Raw genomic sequence first — 15,790 nt, 5'->3', positions numbered from 1 at the left:
CATGTAGGACGTAAGGCTGTAGGGGAAGATACACATTAAAGTTACAGCAAAGCCTGTTATGTACACCAGCGCTTGTTCAGAAAGAGTTACACAAAACTCAAAGCAGACATCTGAATGCAACTGGAGACTGTAAGAGACTAACAGAATAAAAGGGTGCACATTATTGTTTGAGATCAATATTCACATTATGCTCCTAGATAGCCACATTATTGAAACTACAGTGCGGTCAGCATGAGGTAAATTTACACAGTCATCATTAAAGACTAACAGAAGGGGGGGAAAAAAACAGAGTCAAGAGGCAGGGCGAGAGTTTTAAAAATAAGCGTGGTTTATAAAACCCAGATATGACAGGATCACCAAAGTGTATACAGAAATACAAATACCATCAGGAAAACCATCATAGTACAGTGTTATACACTCGACATGTACAAACTACTCTGTAAAAGAGACTGGGCGGATGGGTCCGTAAGACGTGTTCCTTTCTTTAGTCTTATGTCTCTTAAAATCACATTTAACCACATAATGTATTTATTCTATTATCTTCTTTTTTTTTTTTTTTTTTATCAAAGTACATCCATCTACCAAACTACAGGTACTATCACATTCACCTAGATTAGAGAGAGGGTACAACATCAAGAGAGAGAGAGAAAGAGGAGGGAAGAGGATGCAGAGATATCAAGCACTTTCACATCTCGGGGGTTTCAGCAAGCAGTAAAAACAGTAAAATCATCATCAGTGGTTTTCACCCATGAGAAAATGTGATGTCAGGGCTTGCGTTACCACCATCTCGTCATCAGTCACAAACTGTACAAAATAACCCTATTTTTGTCAACGAGTTATACTTACTGTATCTCTGTGAACAGGCCTACTGTCGCTGGTCACGAAAAGATTTGTTTTTACCAGCACTCGCAGAAAAGGCATATAAAAATGCTTCCAGCGAGTATATTGAGATCCTAGATCTGGTTATGATATATTCAACTTCATGTGCGACCACTGGCTGCTGAAGAAGTTGGCTATAGCTCAGTCAGATCTGGGCTCAGTTTTGAGTTGATTTTCTGCAGCGGTATCTTGCTCTCTGGACTGGGGGTGTCTTCCTGTGCCCTATTTGTCAGTCCTTTCACCACAGTGCTTGTCCTCCGTCTGCAGCACGATTTACAACATCAAGATGTCATGATAAAGACAGAAGGGATTCATGCACATTCACAAATGCACACATATCAGCAGTCACAGAGCTTCAGGACACAGGAATCCGCCCCCGCTGTCCCCACCTCCTCCATGAGCCCTGGACGCAAACCCCGGGGATGACGGAGTCAGGAAATAAGATGGAATTACCAACAAGATACAACCAATAACAATCCAGAATCACCATTCTCCATTTCTAGCTTTTTTTTTCTATGTTCTTCTATTTTTTTTTTTATACAAACACAGTTTTGACAAATGTACACATGAAAAAGAGTGCAGGATTGTGAACAATCAGAAAAACCTCCTCATCACCTAAAAATACTGCTTGTCTTTGAGCGAAAAACATTTAAATGTATGAAACCAATCATTGCTACGGCGGCCACAATGATTGTTAATATACACATCATGGAAAATAAATTAAGATCTATGTACAGTGTAAAACAAAAGCAGCATGCAGGCATGACAACATAGGCAGAGCCTTACTACAAAACAATCTGCTGAGGGGTTGTGTTGTCTGACACAAGACAGGGAGAGAGAGGCAATGTAGGCTGTGTGTGTGTGTGTGTGTGTGTTTGTGTGTATATGTGTGTGTATGTAAGTGTGCGATGATATGCCTGTATGCCTTTAAATGTACTTGTGCATAACATGGCATGTGTCCAGTATATCTAAACGGACAGAGAAACTACCTATTTCCCAAATGCGGACCTTAGCAGGTACAACACATTGTGTACTTTCTAGCTTTCCAACTTACACAGGGCCCGTTGTGCCCAGAGAGGCTTTTTCACTCAGCAGAAATGTCTTTCAAGCCACCACAGAAAAAAAAAACAAACTTGAAGTTGTGCAAACAGACATTTCTGTGAGTGTATAATAAACACATTTGTCTTTAGGCTCTCTGGGCTTTGTCTTATGACTGTGTGGTGTTAACACAGCGAAGCCACAGGGAGGGGCACAGGAGGAGAGAAGAAAGGGAAGTAAAAAGGAGGAGAAAGCAGAGAGTGAAACACACACACCACTGTGTGTCTAGTCAGTTCATATGCTTCCCCTGAAAAGGCAGGAGGCCCTCAAAACAGAGCAGCAACCTACTTTCAAAGTTACAGCAGATAAGATTTTTGCTTGCACCATATTGCTCAATCTGAAGGACAGGCAAAATGTGTGTGAATATGTGTTTGCGTAGCAGTATGTGTGTATGTGTGTGTGTGTGTGTGTGTGTGTGTGTGTGTGTAGTGGTTTGTCATCGAAACAGGATGGAGGAAAATCAGCAAACAGGAAAAAAGGTCTAATGATGGATGTCAGTTGTACAGTTCATTTGTCCTGGGTGTTGTTACTACTCTTGGCAAAATAAAATTACAGCACATTCACATCACTTAAAATCATGTCTCCGAAAAGTGCTACAAATGAATGAGGCAACAGTGAACACTAGAGCAAAAAAAACAAAACAAAAAACAAACAAACAAAAAAAAAACATGTATGTGGCAGTAATGTGAAGTGCATCAAAATGCACCTGTATGAGCTGAGAGCAACTTCTCACTCACAATTCAACGGACCACCTGAAACAATACATCATCATCATTAATAGACAATAATACTAGTAATAGTAGTCATATCACTTGGCTATCCAACGACAGACAACACCTGCCAGCAAAGAGCAAAACATGGCCCCATCATCAGCCCAGGACAATATACATTAAGCTCATAACAGGATCGCTCCACTCTCTAGCTCAGGCAGGCTGCATGGACAAAGCTACTCTAGCCACAGACACATTCATGGAAATAAAGCTTTGGTAATTAATGCAAAGAATAGCAATGCACACACATATACTGTAGCTAACTGGGCACTTTGAGATGACACTATTAGGCCGATAATGATTGGATTTTTGTTTGAAGTCCGTTTTTTTTGCACCAATTGGGGGAGTGGATAAATGGACAAAATGACATTATTGAGAAAGGCTTTGTCCTCATATCCACAGAATGGGGTCAAACTCTTAGCTTCGTAAAAACATGGCACAAGTCTAATGGAGAAAAACATTCCAAACATTAGAAAATACATCAACAATCATTTGTGTGGATGCTCGAGCTACTCTCACTCTTATAAATAACACATAAGTAGTAGTACATAGCAACTACGATATCCGAGTAGTAATGCACATCAAAAGAATTATTACAAAGCAACTTCACAGACTAGAAATAAGTTTGAATCAAAACTTCCTTTTTGTACAAGTTTGTTTTTTCATCTTTTGTTTATGTATTAAATGCACTTTTCCTGCAAGTGCCTCCAGGGTTGTCGTTGTACACTGACTTTATTACAACTCAATAGACAAAATAAATCAACCCAAAAACGTGGAGTATAAAAAGAACCAACAAGTTGAAACCAGTTGATTTTTTTTGATATGCTGTGATACGTGTTGAGTCCTTCCTCAGGCTTCTGTTATTGTTCAGTATTTAGTCTTTTGATTGGCTTGTCTTCTCCCTGTTGATCCTGATGTAGTAAAAAGGCATGTAAACAGTCATCTGTAGCCTATCTATGCAGCTTTTTTTCCAAAAATAAAATTCAGAAAAAAATTAAAGAAAAACTAAAATAATTATACAAAGATCTCAAAGTAAATAATGCAAATGAAAAGTCTGTTAAAAAAAAAGAAGAGGAAGAGGAAAATACTGAGGAAAATCCCAGGGCAGTGTGGTCTTGTCTCTCCAGCTATGTGCCTATCCTGCAGGTTTGCCGTGATATCTGTCTGTCTGTCTGTCTGTCTGACTGTCTGTATGGCTGTGTGTTATAGCTGTCTCCTCAACTGTAGCAATACTACACTCTTCTTGTGCTTCAGCAAGGTTGTCTTTCTGTGTGTTTCTGCACTGTGGTGTGTATACTGTGTGTATTAGCTGTGTGTATCTGTGTGCATTTCTATACTCACAAGGACCAAATGTCCTCACAAGGAAAGAAAAGCGACGGCAGTTCTCCAGAGTGAGGACATTTGGGCCGGCCCTCACTTCTTTAAGCTTTCTTTTCAGGGTTGCAATTACAATTTGGATTTGGTTCAGGCTGGGTAAGGGCTAGGGATTGTTATTCTGGGGTTAGGGATTAGGGATTAAGGAATGATGAAGACCCTTCATAAGTATAGTAATACAAACGTGTGTTTGTGTGGTGTGTGTGTGTGTGTGTGTGTGTGTGTGTGCGCATGTGTGTGCATGTGTGTGTGTGTGTGTGTGTGTGTGTGTGTGTGTGTGCGTGTGTGTGCATGCTGACACTCTGGACTCAGCTGAAGGCCTCATCATCCGTATCTTCAATAAGCACCTTTGTGTCTTTCTTGGATCTAGAAAGGAGGAGTCACAAAAATTACACAATGTCCTGCATATTTATCTTAATTTCTCTAATATCATAATTTAAAACCTTAATATTGTTATTGCTGTCCAGATAAATAAAGCCTGTCTAAAACAGCAGTGCGTAGAATGTCATCCACTTTAGTGTTCAATTCAATGGTATCTTGTATCTACAGTCCTCACTGAGTTCAGTATAAAATACCTGGTTGCCTTTTCACTTAAAGGAGCAATTCACCCAACATACATAATTTTCCTAATGCAATCTATCTATCCAGATATCCAGATGAGTGATTTAGTGATGTTTCCAGTCTGCTACAATCTTCTTACATTGTCTCTGCCTCTAATTTGAACTCACTGGGTGTGGATAGATATGTGCTGGTATTTCCTCAGTAGGAAATAGTTCCCAACAAAACTCCACCAAAGCATACCCATCCAGCCCAACTGCATTAGGGTAAAGGGAGACAGATCATAGCAAACTGGAAACACTGCCAGTTCACACAGAAGCTATCTAGATGGATAGACTGCACTAGCGGTAAATGGGAAAATCTCTTTCTGTGTAATTTGAGTGACCTGTTCCTTTATAGAAATGGCACTAACACAGTGATGACTGTCTAATCTCATCCAGTCTTGTTGTTATTGTCTGATATGAGTACTTTTCCCACCTTCAGTCTGTGTTTCATCACTATGCAAATTACATAAACAGGTGTATTAAGTGCATGAGTCCTGCTAGTGTGGAGGTTTGTTTCTTACTGTGAGGAGGACAGCAGGGGGCGTCGGAGTGACAGGCTGTAAGATCTCTTCCATGTCTTCTTGCCAGAGCGGTTCCGGACACCATCCTCCTGGTCCATCATCTGCTCCAGCAGCGTCTGGTCGTCAGCGTTGAGCGGTGCCACCGAGATATCCCGCACAGCACGAAACTCACCACAGTTATTCAGGTGCTCGTTCTCCAGACGGAAGAAGTTCCACACAAAACGCCTGCAGAAAAAAAGACATTTCCAAGAGTTAAATATAGATTTTTCAAGGCTAATACTGATATCCAATATCTTACCACCCACAATGCCGGATACCAGTACTGATTTGAATTTAAATAATCATAAAACAAATGCGGTTACAAAACAGGTTAAGCTTTTCGGACAGACCTATCATAAGGTAACTGCTTTTTTTAAAAAAGACCACGTTAGTTTTACTATGTTGCAAATTTCACAGTTCTATTAAGTGACACACTCGTGAAAAAAAGGTCACACAAGTGCCAATTTCACAACCAACCAAATATCAGCAGTAAAAACAGTATTGGACTGATACTGAGATTGCTTTTTAAGCTGATATTGGCAGATACCAACTGTCTGCTGATATATCAGTCGATCCCTAAATAGGTGCTTTTAGGACTGGGGGCTTGGCGGCTGATCTGCAAGGGCAACTTTACCCCGCTGCATCAGGAAGGGAAAAAATGGCAAGTTGAGAAAGAGAAGGAAGGGAAATGATGAAATTGAGAAGACGGACAAGGTGAAGGGTTAAGGTGGAGAGGAGCAAGGGGGTGTTAAAATGAAAGAAAACAAACAGATAAGGAGAGGAGATTGCTCCTGTCTAATGAAAACCTTGCTAAGCATGCATTTTTAAGTTTATCAAATTGGTTTTGAAAGGGTTTCATGACACCTACAGTTTCTCATCCTACTGAAGACCATGAAAATCATGAAACTGGAGTCACAAGGTTTTTGCCTGTCAGCTATAATATGCAAAAGAATGGATGTGCAATAGAGAGGGCATGAATAAGTGTCAAAATGTGTGTAAGTGAGAGGTAAGCATGTCCTTCAGACCCACCTGAAGACCTCGAGGGGAGCCAGTAGAGTGGCTACAATGTCGCCCATAGAGTGGATGTTAGTCATGGTGGTCAGACAGATTTGGACAGTCCAGGCAAAACGAAGGATCACATCTTCTATGATGGCACAGTAGTAGTACGCCTGGACAGAGCAGGGCAAACTGTTAGGGGAGCAGAGTAGGGGAACAGTGGGTGTTTGTATGTGTGGATGTGCCACTATCACACTGTACCTTATGTGGGTAGACTATCTCTTCTCTGAGGAAGGTGTTCTCTCCAGCTCCACGGTCAAACAGACCCCAGTCCATGCGCAGATCCCAGATGAGTGTGTAAAGAGAGCTGACTGTCGAGAACACGATCAGCAGGTAGAAGAACATGTCAGCATCTGTGTGTCCTTGCTCTGAAATACACACACACACACACACAAACACACTTGTAAATTAAATGCACTCACGCAATTTCCTCTGGTCGGTTTCACTCCAAGATCTGTTTGAGACAAAGAAAATCCTGCATATTTTGTAGAAAGAAAGAAACAGTGAAAATCGAACGCTTTCCTGTTTCATGGACAGCAGTTGTGTTGTTCAGTGCTAATTTTCCCACACTGTCTCGGCCACTAGAGGGAGCCTTCCTGTCATGAATACACTGCGATGATTTATTTGATACATGACCACAGAGAATTACATTCCCACTGTGGAACAAGTCAACAGTAAGATCACAACCTCACAAGGTCACATCTTACAGCAGATTATTTTTTTTATGTACAATAAACAACATGCCATATATTTCATGGTCATGAACGAACATCAAATAAGTAGCTGTACATATTGATCACTGTAATATCATTGTTGTAGTGCGGGACCTGCCAAGAGCAAGCCTCAAACAATGGATGTCATTCAGTCATTACTGTGTTATATTATTAACTCAGGTTTACTTAATACCTGGAAAGGAGCAGCTGAGGAATGACTAATCCTGGCAAGCAGAGGTCCCGGCTGCTGTTTTAGGGGTCATCCAACAGCAATTTCCCATTTTGGATAATAAAGACAATCTATATGATATATTATTACCTCTTCACTCCCAGGGGAGGCATTCATATGGTTAGACAACTGTAACATTGAGCAAAGTTTAGCAGTCTATCATGTTGATTTGACCTTGACATTTCTAAGTATTTTGACAAACTAAAATGTGTGTGTGTGTGTGTGTCTATCTGAGATAACATCAAAAGCAGGGTGGCTGGGTGTGTGAAAGTATGTTTGTGTTGCAACACTGTGAGGCTGTCTTTGTCCTCATCTGATGTGACCCAGCAACAAAGCAGCAAAACACCAGTTTGTGTCTACAGGAGCATGCAGCGTGACCGAGCTGCACAAAACTGTCCACATCAGATCAGAATCAGAGTGACTGACAAACCCAATGGACCAGGCAGAGGCATTTGTCTATCATTCAGTGAGGAGTATCAATGATTTATTAACCTGTAGAGTGTGTAACCTGTGGAGTATTATTGGTTACCTACTTTGGTTACTGGTTACATTACATCACATGTACAGCAACTAAAGCGTGACAGAAGGACAGCGTGGAATTGGAGCCAGAATAGCATATTATGTTTTGGTAAACTTTGCAAGAAGGAAACAAAATCATGATGATAAACCTGGCATTTTTCCCAAAATGAATAAAATATGATTCTGTAAGGTCCTGACACATTGGCAACAACTTGGCTCCAACTCTTAGAGCCAAGTGAACTCACTGCCTGTTTTATTTAGTGTAGAATGAATATGCCAGAATTTATGCCCTTCTGGTTCCATTCAATTACCAGATATTTAGATTAATACTCTCAGAGTTTGTATACTGCTTCCATATTATTCCATGTATCAGCTTTACCTGCTTAATTCCTTAATAAAGATGGATATGATATACTAAATAGATCATCAAGTCCATAGAGTCAGTAGGATTTTCCTTGTTGAACTGCACAGCTCTGCAGTGCCTAACTTTTATCAGTGAGCTGAGGGCCTGTAAGCGATTTCTACTGCTGCTGCTGTGGCTATTCTTCACTGCAGTTGCACTGGAAAATTGTTCTTTCCACTTCCCATTTCTCTACTGCTGATGCTGCTTATAGTTGCTTTAGCTTGTGGAACATTCACTCAAAGTCCCTAGGTTTCCAGATAAGGTAAACCGGTTCAGTGTGCTTTGTTAAGGATGTAATGTTAGACATAGGCCTTGTGCGTGCATGTTAAGCAGTATCATTAGCTGATAATTTGTAGTGCTGAGTTATGATTGGTGGTTTGATATAATTCAATTAGTTGCCAAGACGCTTATAGCCGACAAACATGCAAACAGCAGTAAGGTAGTTCTGACATGTTGATGTAATGTACTGTATATGCAAGCACATCATCAGTCATGTGCACTGGTGCCTGTATGCTCACGCGTATGCAATGTGTTTTTCCTCAAAAAGGCACTGATTTACCACCTATAGCCTAACACAGTGACTCACACAGACACAGACAGCAGCCACCAGACAGAGACGGGGATCGTTACCATCCATCATGGTCACCGGCTCTTCCCACTAACAGCCAACGAGACGCCAGGGAGCAGACCAGGGACATTTTGAACAGAGAATTACTGCTGTGGTCCCTCAGCCCTGCTCGGTTAACTGCAATGTCTATTGTGCTCTTTGCTTCTCCAACTGAGAGATGGGATGAAGTAATCCCTATACTGTATTATCAATCGTGATGCTGCAGTATGAATTCCCAGCTATAGATCAAACTTTGACAATACACTCTCACTGGAGAATACCCACTGGTGTTGTTGTCTTTCTGAAGTGCTCTGCCATGTTGAGGTATTTAACCCTTCAGTTTCTGTTACGGCTGAGGCCCCTGCTGATGTCTTTCCGTGTGGCTGGCTGGCCACTAGGGCCATTATAAGGGTTAGAGTGGTTAGATGGCCATTGATCTGGCGCTTAACAGGGGCTAAGAGTGTTCACTGGCTGCTGTCACACAGACTCAGTAGCTAGTCTGTCACACCCACATGCACACACAAACACACACACTGCCACAGCTGTCCATAGGGGGCCAAGAGGTTAAACGCTATTACAGGCAGAGCACTCCAGCTAGGACAGGCTCATTTTATGCAACAGGCCCACTTCCCGCTGAGGGAAACAAGAACACAGGAAGAACAATCAGTCCCAATTTGATTAGGGTGATTGCTTATCCGCTGCCACATCTGTCTTATTTGCTAACCAGGTAATTAAGAATCCCTTACCTGGAGGCCACTCCACAGACCTCATCCAACTAGTTTCATTTGCTCTAATATTACCCAACCAGAGAGCTCCATCCTCACCCTGTCCAAAGATTAGCAGCTTAACTCAGCCTGGATCTTGCTCCTCATGTGAACACGTCAGTGGCTGGAGTGGGTTTGACCTCAGCATGGGTGATTTAGAGTTCAGGAAGATGGAGAGAGAGATTTGGCTGAGAGACTTTTATCTACACCGGTTTGTGTGTGTGTGTGTGTGTGTGTGTGTGTGTGTGTCCACTGCAATTTCTAGCCTGATAATGAGTGGTCCAGTACATGAAATTAAGTTATAAAATATGTCAGCTCTGGGCTCATCACTATTCTAGCAGTGTCCAGCAGGCATGTGTTCAGCCTGAGGCTCATAATTACACATCCCATCTCCTCTCCTCTCCTCTCCTCTCCTCTCCTCTCCACATCTTTTTTCCCATCCTCTACCTCTCCCCCTATGCCTTATTTTTCCCTTTTCCCATTTGTGTCTTGTGTCTTTCATACTTTGAGATCTATTTGAACTCAGTGAATCATAACCCCTTTCATGTCGGTCCTCTTTATCTCCTGCTGATCCACTCTTGTCTTCCATCTCTTCTGACCATTCATCTTTATCGTGCCTTCTGTGATCTATCAGCTCTGAATGTACTGATTCCTCGCTGCAGTTTCACTTTATTTCTTTTCCTTTGCACTATGGTTCACCTCAAGCCGAGACCAGCAGGACTAGTATTCCCTTTTGGTTAACATTATTCTGCAGCACGCTCGTTCTAGGTGTTTCTTTTTTTATGTTGATCTCACAGACAGCTTCAAATACAGGTAAGGTTCAACATCTGTTTCTCTCAGACAAAGGAATGTTTTAAAAGCATCCATGTCTTGCCTTGACACATATCTCTGCATTTTAGACTCATCTGAGTGCTTTCATTTATTATAAGATTTAATATTAGAGTGTTAGTGCTTGTATCTGAACTTGTGCATGATTTTGTACTTTCTATCCATCATATGACTGCCCAATTCCTGCCTACCCTGCAACATCCCATGCTCCTGCCAGTCCATCAAAGAATTCCTTAGGGCTTAAATTAGCATTCGGCGTATAAGTCCCCTGCATTTAAAACAGCACTTAGCATCAAGCCATTGTACACAGAGCTGAGCCTGTATTGATCCAAAATAAAGTACCTGCTTTGCTGTCAGGGCCCATAGCTTGCAGGGTTTGGGAACTGTGCCTAAAGCAGGAAATCCTCCATCATCTCTCTCTAGTTACAGGCCTTTGAACATCTGCTGGGATCAGAGTTTCCAAACACGGCTCAATCCGTTATTCACAGCACTGAGGGTGGAAATCTGATCTCTTTGCAGCACCACATTAAAAACTGATCATAGCTCAAACAGAACAACAAGGCACAGGCTAAACAGTTTGGGAATCTGCTTGCTTGCCCAAAATTGCATCAGGATACCTACCCCATGAACACCTGAGGGGAGACTGTGCCTCATAATTTAACAGGTAGCTAAATTCTGTCTGATATGCAAATGGCACCACTAAATTTAACCGGTTGTATGAATTGTTAACAAGAATACCGCTCATAACTATTCTGAGAAACCTGTGACTTGCATTATGGTTTATGTACTTTGATTCACCGTTTCCCGGAGCTGAAAGTGGGCTATACTCCAGGAATGAGCAGTGAGGTCATCAGCGCTCTGACTGGGTTAGCAATGAGGGTGACACATCCACATACAGCGACTGGGAGCTGTGCCAGCGACTTATTCACACTCCATCCACCTTTTACAGCTGTTCCCAGCGGTGTGAACACGACGCCACACTGCTGCCTTTTCTCACAGATGTCGGGTAACGCACGCAGACCGGCCACTGGGCTTTAGATTATATCTCTGTTGTCTGTTCTCTCTACAGATTGCCATCCTTTCCAGGTATCGAAGGAAAAGGGATTCATCATACTCAAATTGAATGGCTCTTAAGGCTATTTGTGCATTATTTACATAGTTGACTGCTATATAAGTTGACATGTTCTGGTGTGCATATCGTCCATGTGATGCTTGAAAATGTACCTCAACCATAATTTCTACAGAGGATACTTCAAACATCCTCAAAACAAGCAATTTCCTCAATATCCATTCTGATGCAGTGGAAATTTGAGGTTAAGTAGGATGTGGTAGTGTGGTGTGTGTGTGTGTGTGTGTGTGTGTGCACATGTGTCTGTATTCCCACCCCACTTCCTCACTTAAACAGCGATCGGCCTCTGCCTCTCCATTACCATGTGGGATAAAAGACAGCTTCATACGGAATAACAGATGAAGAGAGGCCATTAGCTAAGGGTCTGCAGGCTTCAGACTAGAGGAACCCACTCTGCAAGGAGGATATGGTTTAATGGTAATGGACGCCTTGCCTAACAAGCTGGCAAAGAAAAAAAAAATATGTCTGTCTGTCTGTATATCCATCTATATGTGTCTGTCTATCTCTCATTCTCTCTTCCTGGCTTACTTGTTCATTCAATATCAGCTCACTCAGGAAGCAAGCGTATTGATTTAAATTTATATCAGAAAGGAATAAAGTCAAGCTGGGAAGTAACATTTAACGGTTTGAAAGGTTAAGATGAAGTTTCATAGCTGGCATTTGCAGGCAAATAAATATATAAACTGTCCTCTGAGAGGCGTTTAAGTGTGTGATTGCTGCTTTGAAATTACGCATGTGGACAAATATCTTTGAAACTAGGATGGATAGAGGTACAAAGGCTGCGTGTTGGAGGAATATTTTTTAATGCCTGGGTGCTGCGCCTTTGTACATGCACTGCTTTGTGATAAGGCGTCTGAATCAGAATAATTGCAGGCTAATTGTGAAGCCGTCTGAGGGAGAGTGACTCGACTTTTAATGACAACCACTCTCTCCTTTTCCTGTGTTTTTCTCTCCACACTGCGCTTTCAGTCCGTTTCATATCCTGAGAGCAGAACCTTGTTTGTGGTCGACTAACCTTTTCGTTTCCACCGTGAGGCTCTGGGCGGTGACAAGCAATGGGAACCAAGGCCAACTGCTAGCATTTGCACTCAAGGTCACCTCTGCTTTCTGTGTCCAAAGCCAACACCTTTGTGAGCCTGTGCATTCTGTTGGACAGGCTTGTGTACCAAAGCAACACAAAGGTATTGCTTCAGACAGCTTTCAGAGAGCCCTACTGTTATCCCTTTAGGCTTTCTCCATGACCCAGAGCTGTACCTTCAATATAGAAATGGACAGAGGATGCACTCTGCAAAATCAGGCTGCTTCAGGTACACATGAAACACAGGCAGAAGAGATACGTATACGTGTATGTTTCTGTGTGTCCTATATGTGCGTATGTGTGCACACGGGTGTAGTGAAAGGTAAATGCACATAAATGCCACCTCATGTTTCCTTCCCACTTGAAATCTGAAACAGAGTTTATGCTGTGTTCCTGCATAGGTACATGGGCTAGTACACTCAAGTGTGGTTCCCTATCACACCTTCTGTTTTGCAAACTCTTGGATCACCCATTTTGTCCAACTATGGACAAGTCGGGTTATCGTGTTGTGATCATGAAGCACCACCCAGTCCTGACAAGTAGGGATAAATAACAAACACTCTATAGACAGATAGACAGATAGACAGATAGACAGACAGATAGATAGATAGATAGATAGGTAGATAGATAGATAGATAGATAGATAGATAGATAGATAGATAGATGAACCACTACAGCTCTGTGTGTGTATGTCCTATGTCCTACCTCTGTGTGTAGCATAGAGCGCTGCAAAGGTGACCACAAAGAAGGTTGTTGAATATTTCCCAGCATTCACCAGGTGAGGGAAGGCCCTTTTGGTGTCACGGTAACGCCTCAGGCACTGGACGAAGCGGACCCAGGCAGGCAGACACTGGATGATGGCACGCACACCATACGAGTAGCTGTGGCATATGTAGTCATCTGGAGAAATAGAATAGAACAGAATAGAATAGAATAGAATAGAATAGAATAGAATAGAATAGAATAGAACAGAATAGAATAGAATAGAATAGAGTAGAATAGAACAGAATAGAATAGAATAGAATAGAGTAGAATAGAGCAACACTGACAAACAGCTTTGCAGAAACTGCTGCTCACAGCACGCAGGGAATTTAGCTCAAGGTCATTTGATGCTGACTGCTTCACATTGTGCACAACTATAATCTCATTCTCTTGTTATTTTTTTCTCTCTTATCCATTTTCTCTCCCTTTTTTTAATGCTAGCTCCCTCATTCCTGTTGGACAGCTCATCATAATGAGAGCCACATGGTGACCTCTGCGCGGCCAAGCATTAACGTTCCATTAGCTGCATGTTAATCGGCTGTGTGGAGGCAGAGGTGTAACTGTTCACATCACACTTCCTGACAGGACAACTGAACTGTCTAACTCTGTCTGGCACTCTGTCAGCTTAGTCCTTCACTTTCACAGCCACCATTATGGAAATGCAGGACGTATTGCCATTAAGTGTTGTTAGCAGTGTGTAAGAGTTTGAGTTCCCTAAATAACTTTCTCTTCTCCAGAGCTGGCAAACTATTACTATTTTGCTATGTTTAAAGGTGAACTCTGCAAAATTGCTTTAAGTGAGGACCCTTTAGAGTCAACTGACAAAAAAAACAAAATAAAAAATGGAATATGCACAAAATTTGAAGATTGGGTCTGCATAGTTCTCGCTCTTTTCACGACTCTGATAAGTTATGTGCTTATTCCATGTTTTTTCTGTGACCGTGGAATGAAGTCTCACCTCTGAAGCTGGGCAACAGGCCCTTGCTGTTGCTCCACTGCAGCTCAAAGATGTAGAAGCAGATGAGATACTCCAGATCCATCAGAACGACCACCAGGGAGTTGAGCTGGTCGGCCAGCCAGAAGTCTGCGAACTCCACGCGGTGAAATGGCGCAGTGAAAACACGAAACTGGACACGGACAAGAGAAGGAGCTGCTGGTTAGAGCTGAGCCTATATTTTGTCCCAACATTCATTCTAATCTCAAGACAGCCAGCATGCACTTTGAAATGTGTTTTACACCATCTGGGAGGAGTGCATTGAGGCAACAGAAGAGACATGCTTCCCTTAGTGGGAGAACTTTATTGAGCATTTAGGAAGACATCTTGTAGAGACCGCTGGTAACACACTCCAGAGGAGGAAGTTACGGTGAATTCAGACCATGCACAGATGGTTTCAACAAGGCGGGACTGAGTTGGCAAACAGTTAATTAGTGTGTAATTGTTGCAGTATTTAAGTAGAGGGGGGCAAAGCAGGAAGCAGCCTCCATTAATGATCTGTAACACACAAAGGGAGACTGCCTTATCACCACGCCGCAGGACGCTAATGACTCATGCTTTGTGTCAGACTGCAAGTGCACGTGTGTGTGTGTGTGTCTGTGTGTGTCTGTCACTGTTCACTGGCACATGGAAGACAAGAGTCTAAGCTGTGTTTTGTGGCCTGACGCAGCTTCTATGGGCATGTTATTTGGGGAATGACTTTGGCAAGGGCTTGGTTATTGACCAGACTCTGTAAAATGATACAACCCTCCCCTGCTCTTTCCATTTACCCCCTCCTGCCTTCAGGCCAAATCTGACATTCACCGGCTACTGTATGCCTCTCTATCGCTGAACACCCCCCAACACACACACACACACACACACACACACACACACACACGCTCACACTCACACCCACCCCTGTGCTGTGTGCCAAAGACTATTGATCTTTTCACATGCATCGGCTCACTATATATTTCTCTTAACCTGTCAATCAAAGTGTGTATTGATCCACTGGTCATCCCACCTATATCCCTGCTATATGGTTGCCTCAAGGCTAAGCCAGCTGCTGTGCGGTGGCGAGCTTTTCATTTCTAGCGCAAACAATATATCCAATCTAGGTGCTGCCTCCACCGTTTGTCCTTTGATGAAATCATCGTCTGGTCCATTGCCTCAGAGGGGACTAGCACACCTGGCTTGGCTACATGTTTGAATAACATTTGTTAAATATAACAAATTGTTTGTCCCATTATCTCATTAGATTTTGTCCTGAAAATATGCATAATTACTCACTGCTTATGATTTAGCCAGAAAATTATAATAAGAACTCATGCCTGACTGTCAGGAAAGATGGTTAATATCTGGCCTAGTTCGAGTGTGTGTGCGTGTGTGTGTGTGTGTGTGTGGGCTGTTGTGGTTGCTCAAATCAGCCCCAATCAAGGCTGA

The 15,790-nt window shown here is 42.4% G+C and overlaps 1 protein-coding gene and 1 long non-coding RNA gene across 2 annotated transcripts in view; both read right to left on the bottom strand.

The window, feature by feature from the left end:
• Positions 1 to 305: 305 nt before the first annotated feature.
• Positions 306 to 15,790, bottom strand: part of LOC115357640 (uncharacterized) — a 249,917-nt gene continuing 234,432 nt past the window's right edge. The window contains exon 3 of the long non-coding RNA XR_003928126.1: positions 306 to 1,000. This is a non-coding gene — a long non-coding RNA (uncharacterized LOC115357640). The remainder of the gene's footprint in view (positions 1,001 to 15,790) is intronic.
• Positions 306 to 15,790, bottom strand: part of xpr1a (xenotropic and polytropic retrovirus receptor 1a) — a 79,501-nt gene continuing 64,016 nt past the window's right edge. Inside the window, exons 10-15 of the mRNA XM_030049212.1 lie at positions 14,330 to 14,498; positions 13,315 to 13,509; positions 6,541 to 6,707; positions 6,313 to 6,452; positions 5,245 to 5,469; positions 306 to 4,487 (exon numbers count right to left, since the gene is read on the bottom strand). Of these exons, the coding sequence (XP_029905072.1) occupies positions 4,430 to 4,487; positions 5,245 to 5,469; positions 6,313 to 6,452; positions 6,541 to 6,707; positions 13,315 to 13,509; positions 14,330 to 14,498 (954 nt within the window). The 3' untranslated portion in view covers positions 306 to 4,429. The remainder of the gene's footprint in view (positions 4,488 to 5,244; positions 5,470 to 6,312; positions 6,453 to 6,540; positions 6,708 to 13,314; positions 13,510 to 14,329; positions 14,499 to 15,790) is intronic.

This window comes from Myripristis murdjan, chromosome 4 (assembly GCF_902150065.1).
Source record: "Myripristis murdjan chromosome 4, fMyrMur1.1, whole genome shotgun sequence".
Taxonomy (NCBI): domain Eukaryota; kingdom Metazoa; phylum Chordata; class Actinopteri; order Holocentriformes; family Holocentridae; genus Myripristis; species Myripristis murdjan.
The sequence above is the reverse complement of the archived record's forward strand: the minus strand, read 5'-3'. Positions and strand labels throughout refer to the sequence as shown.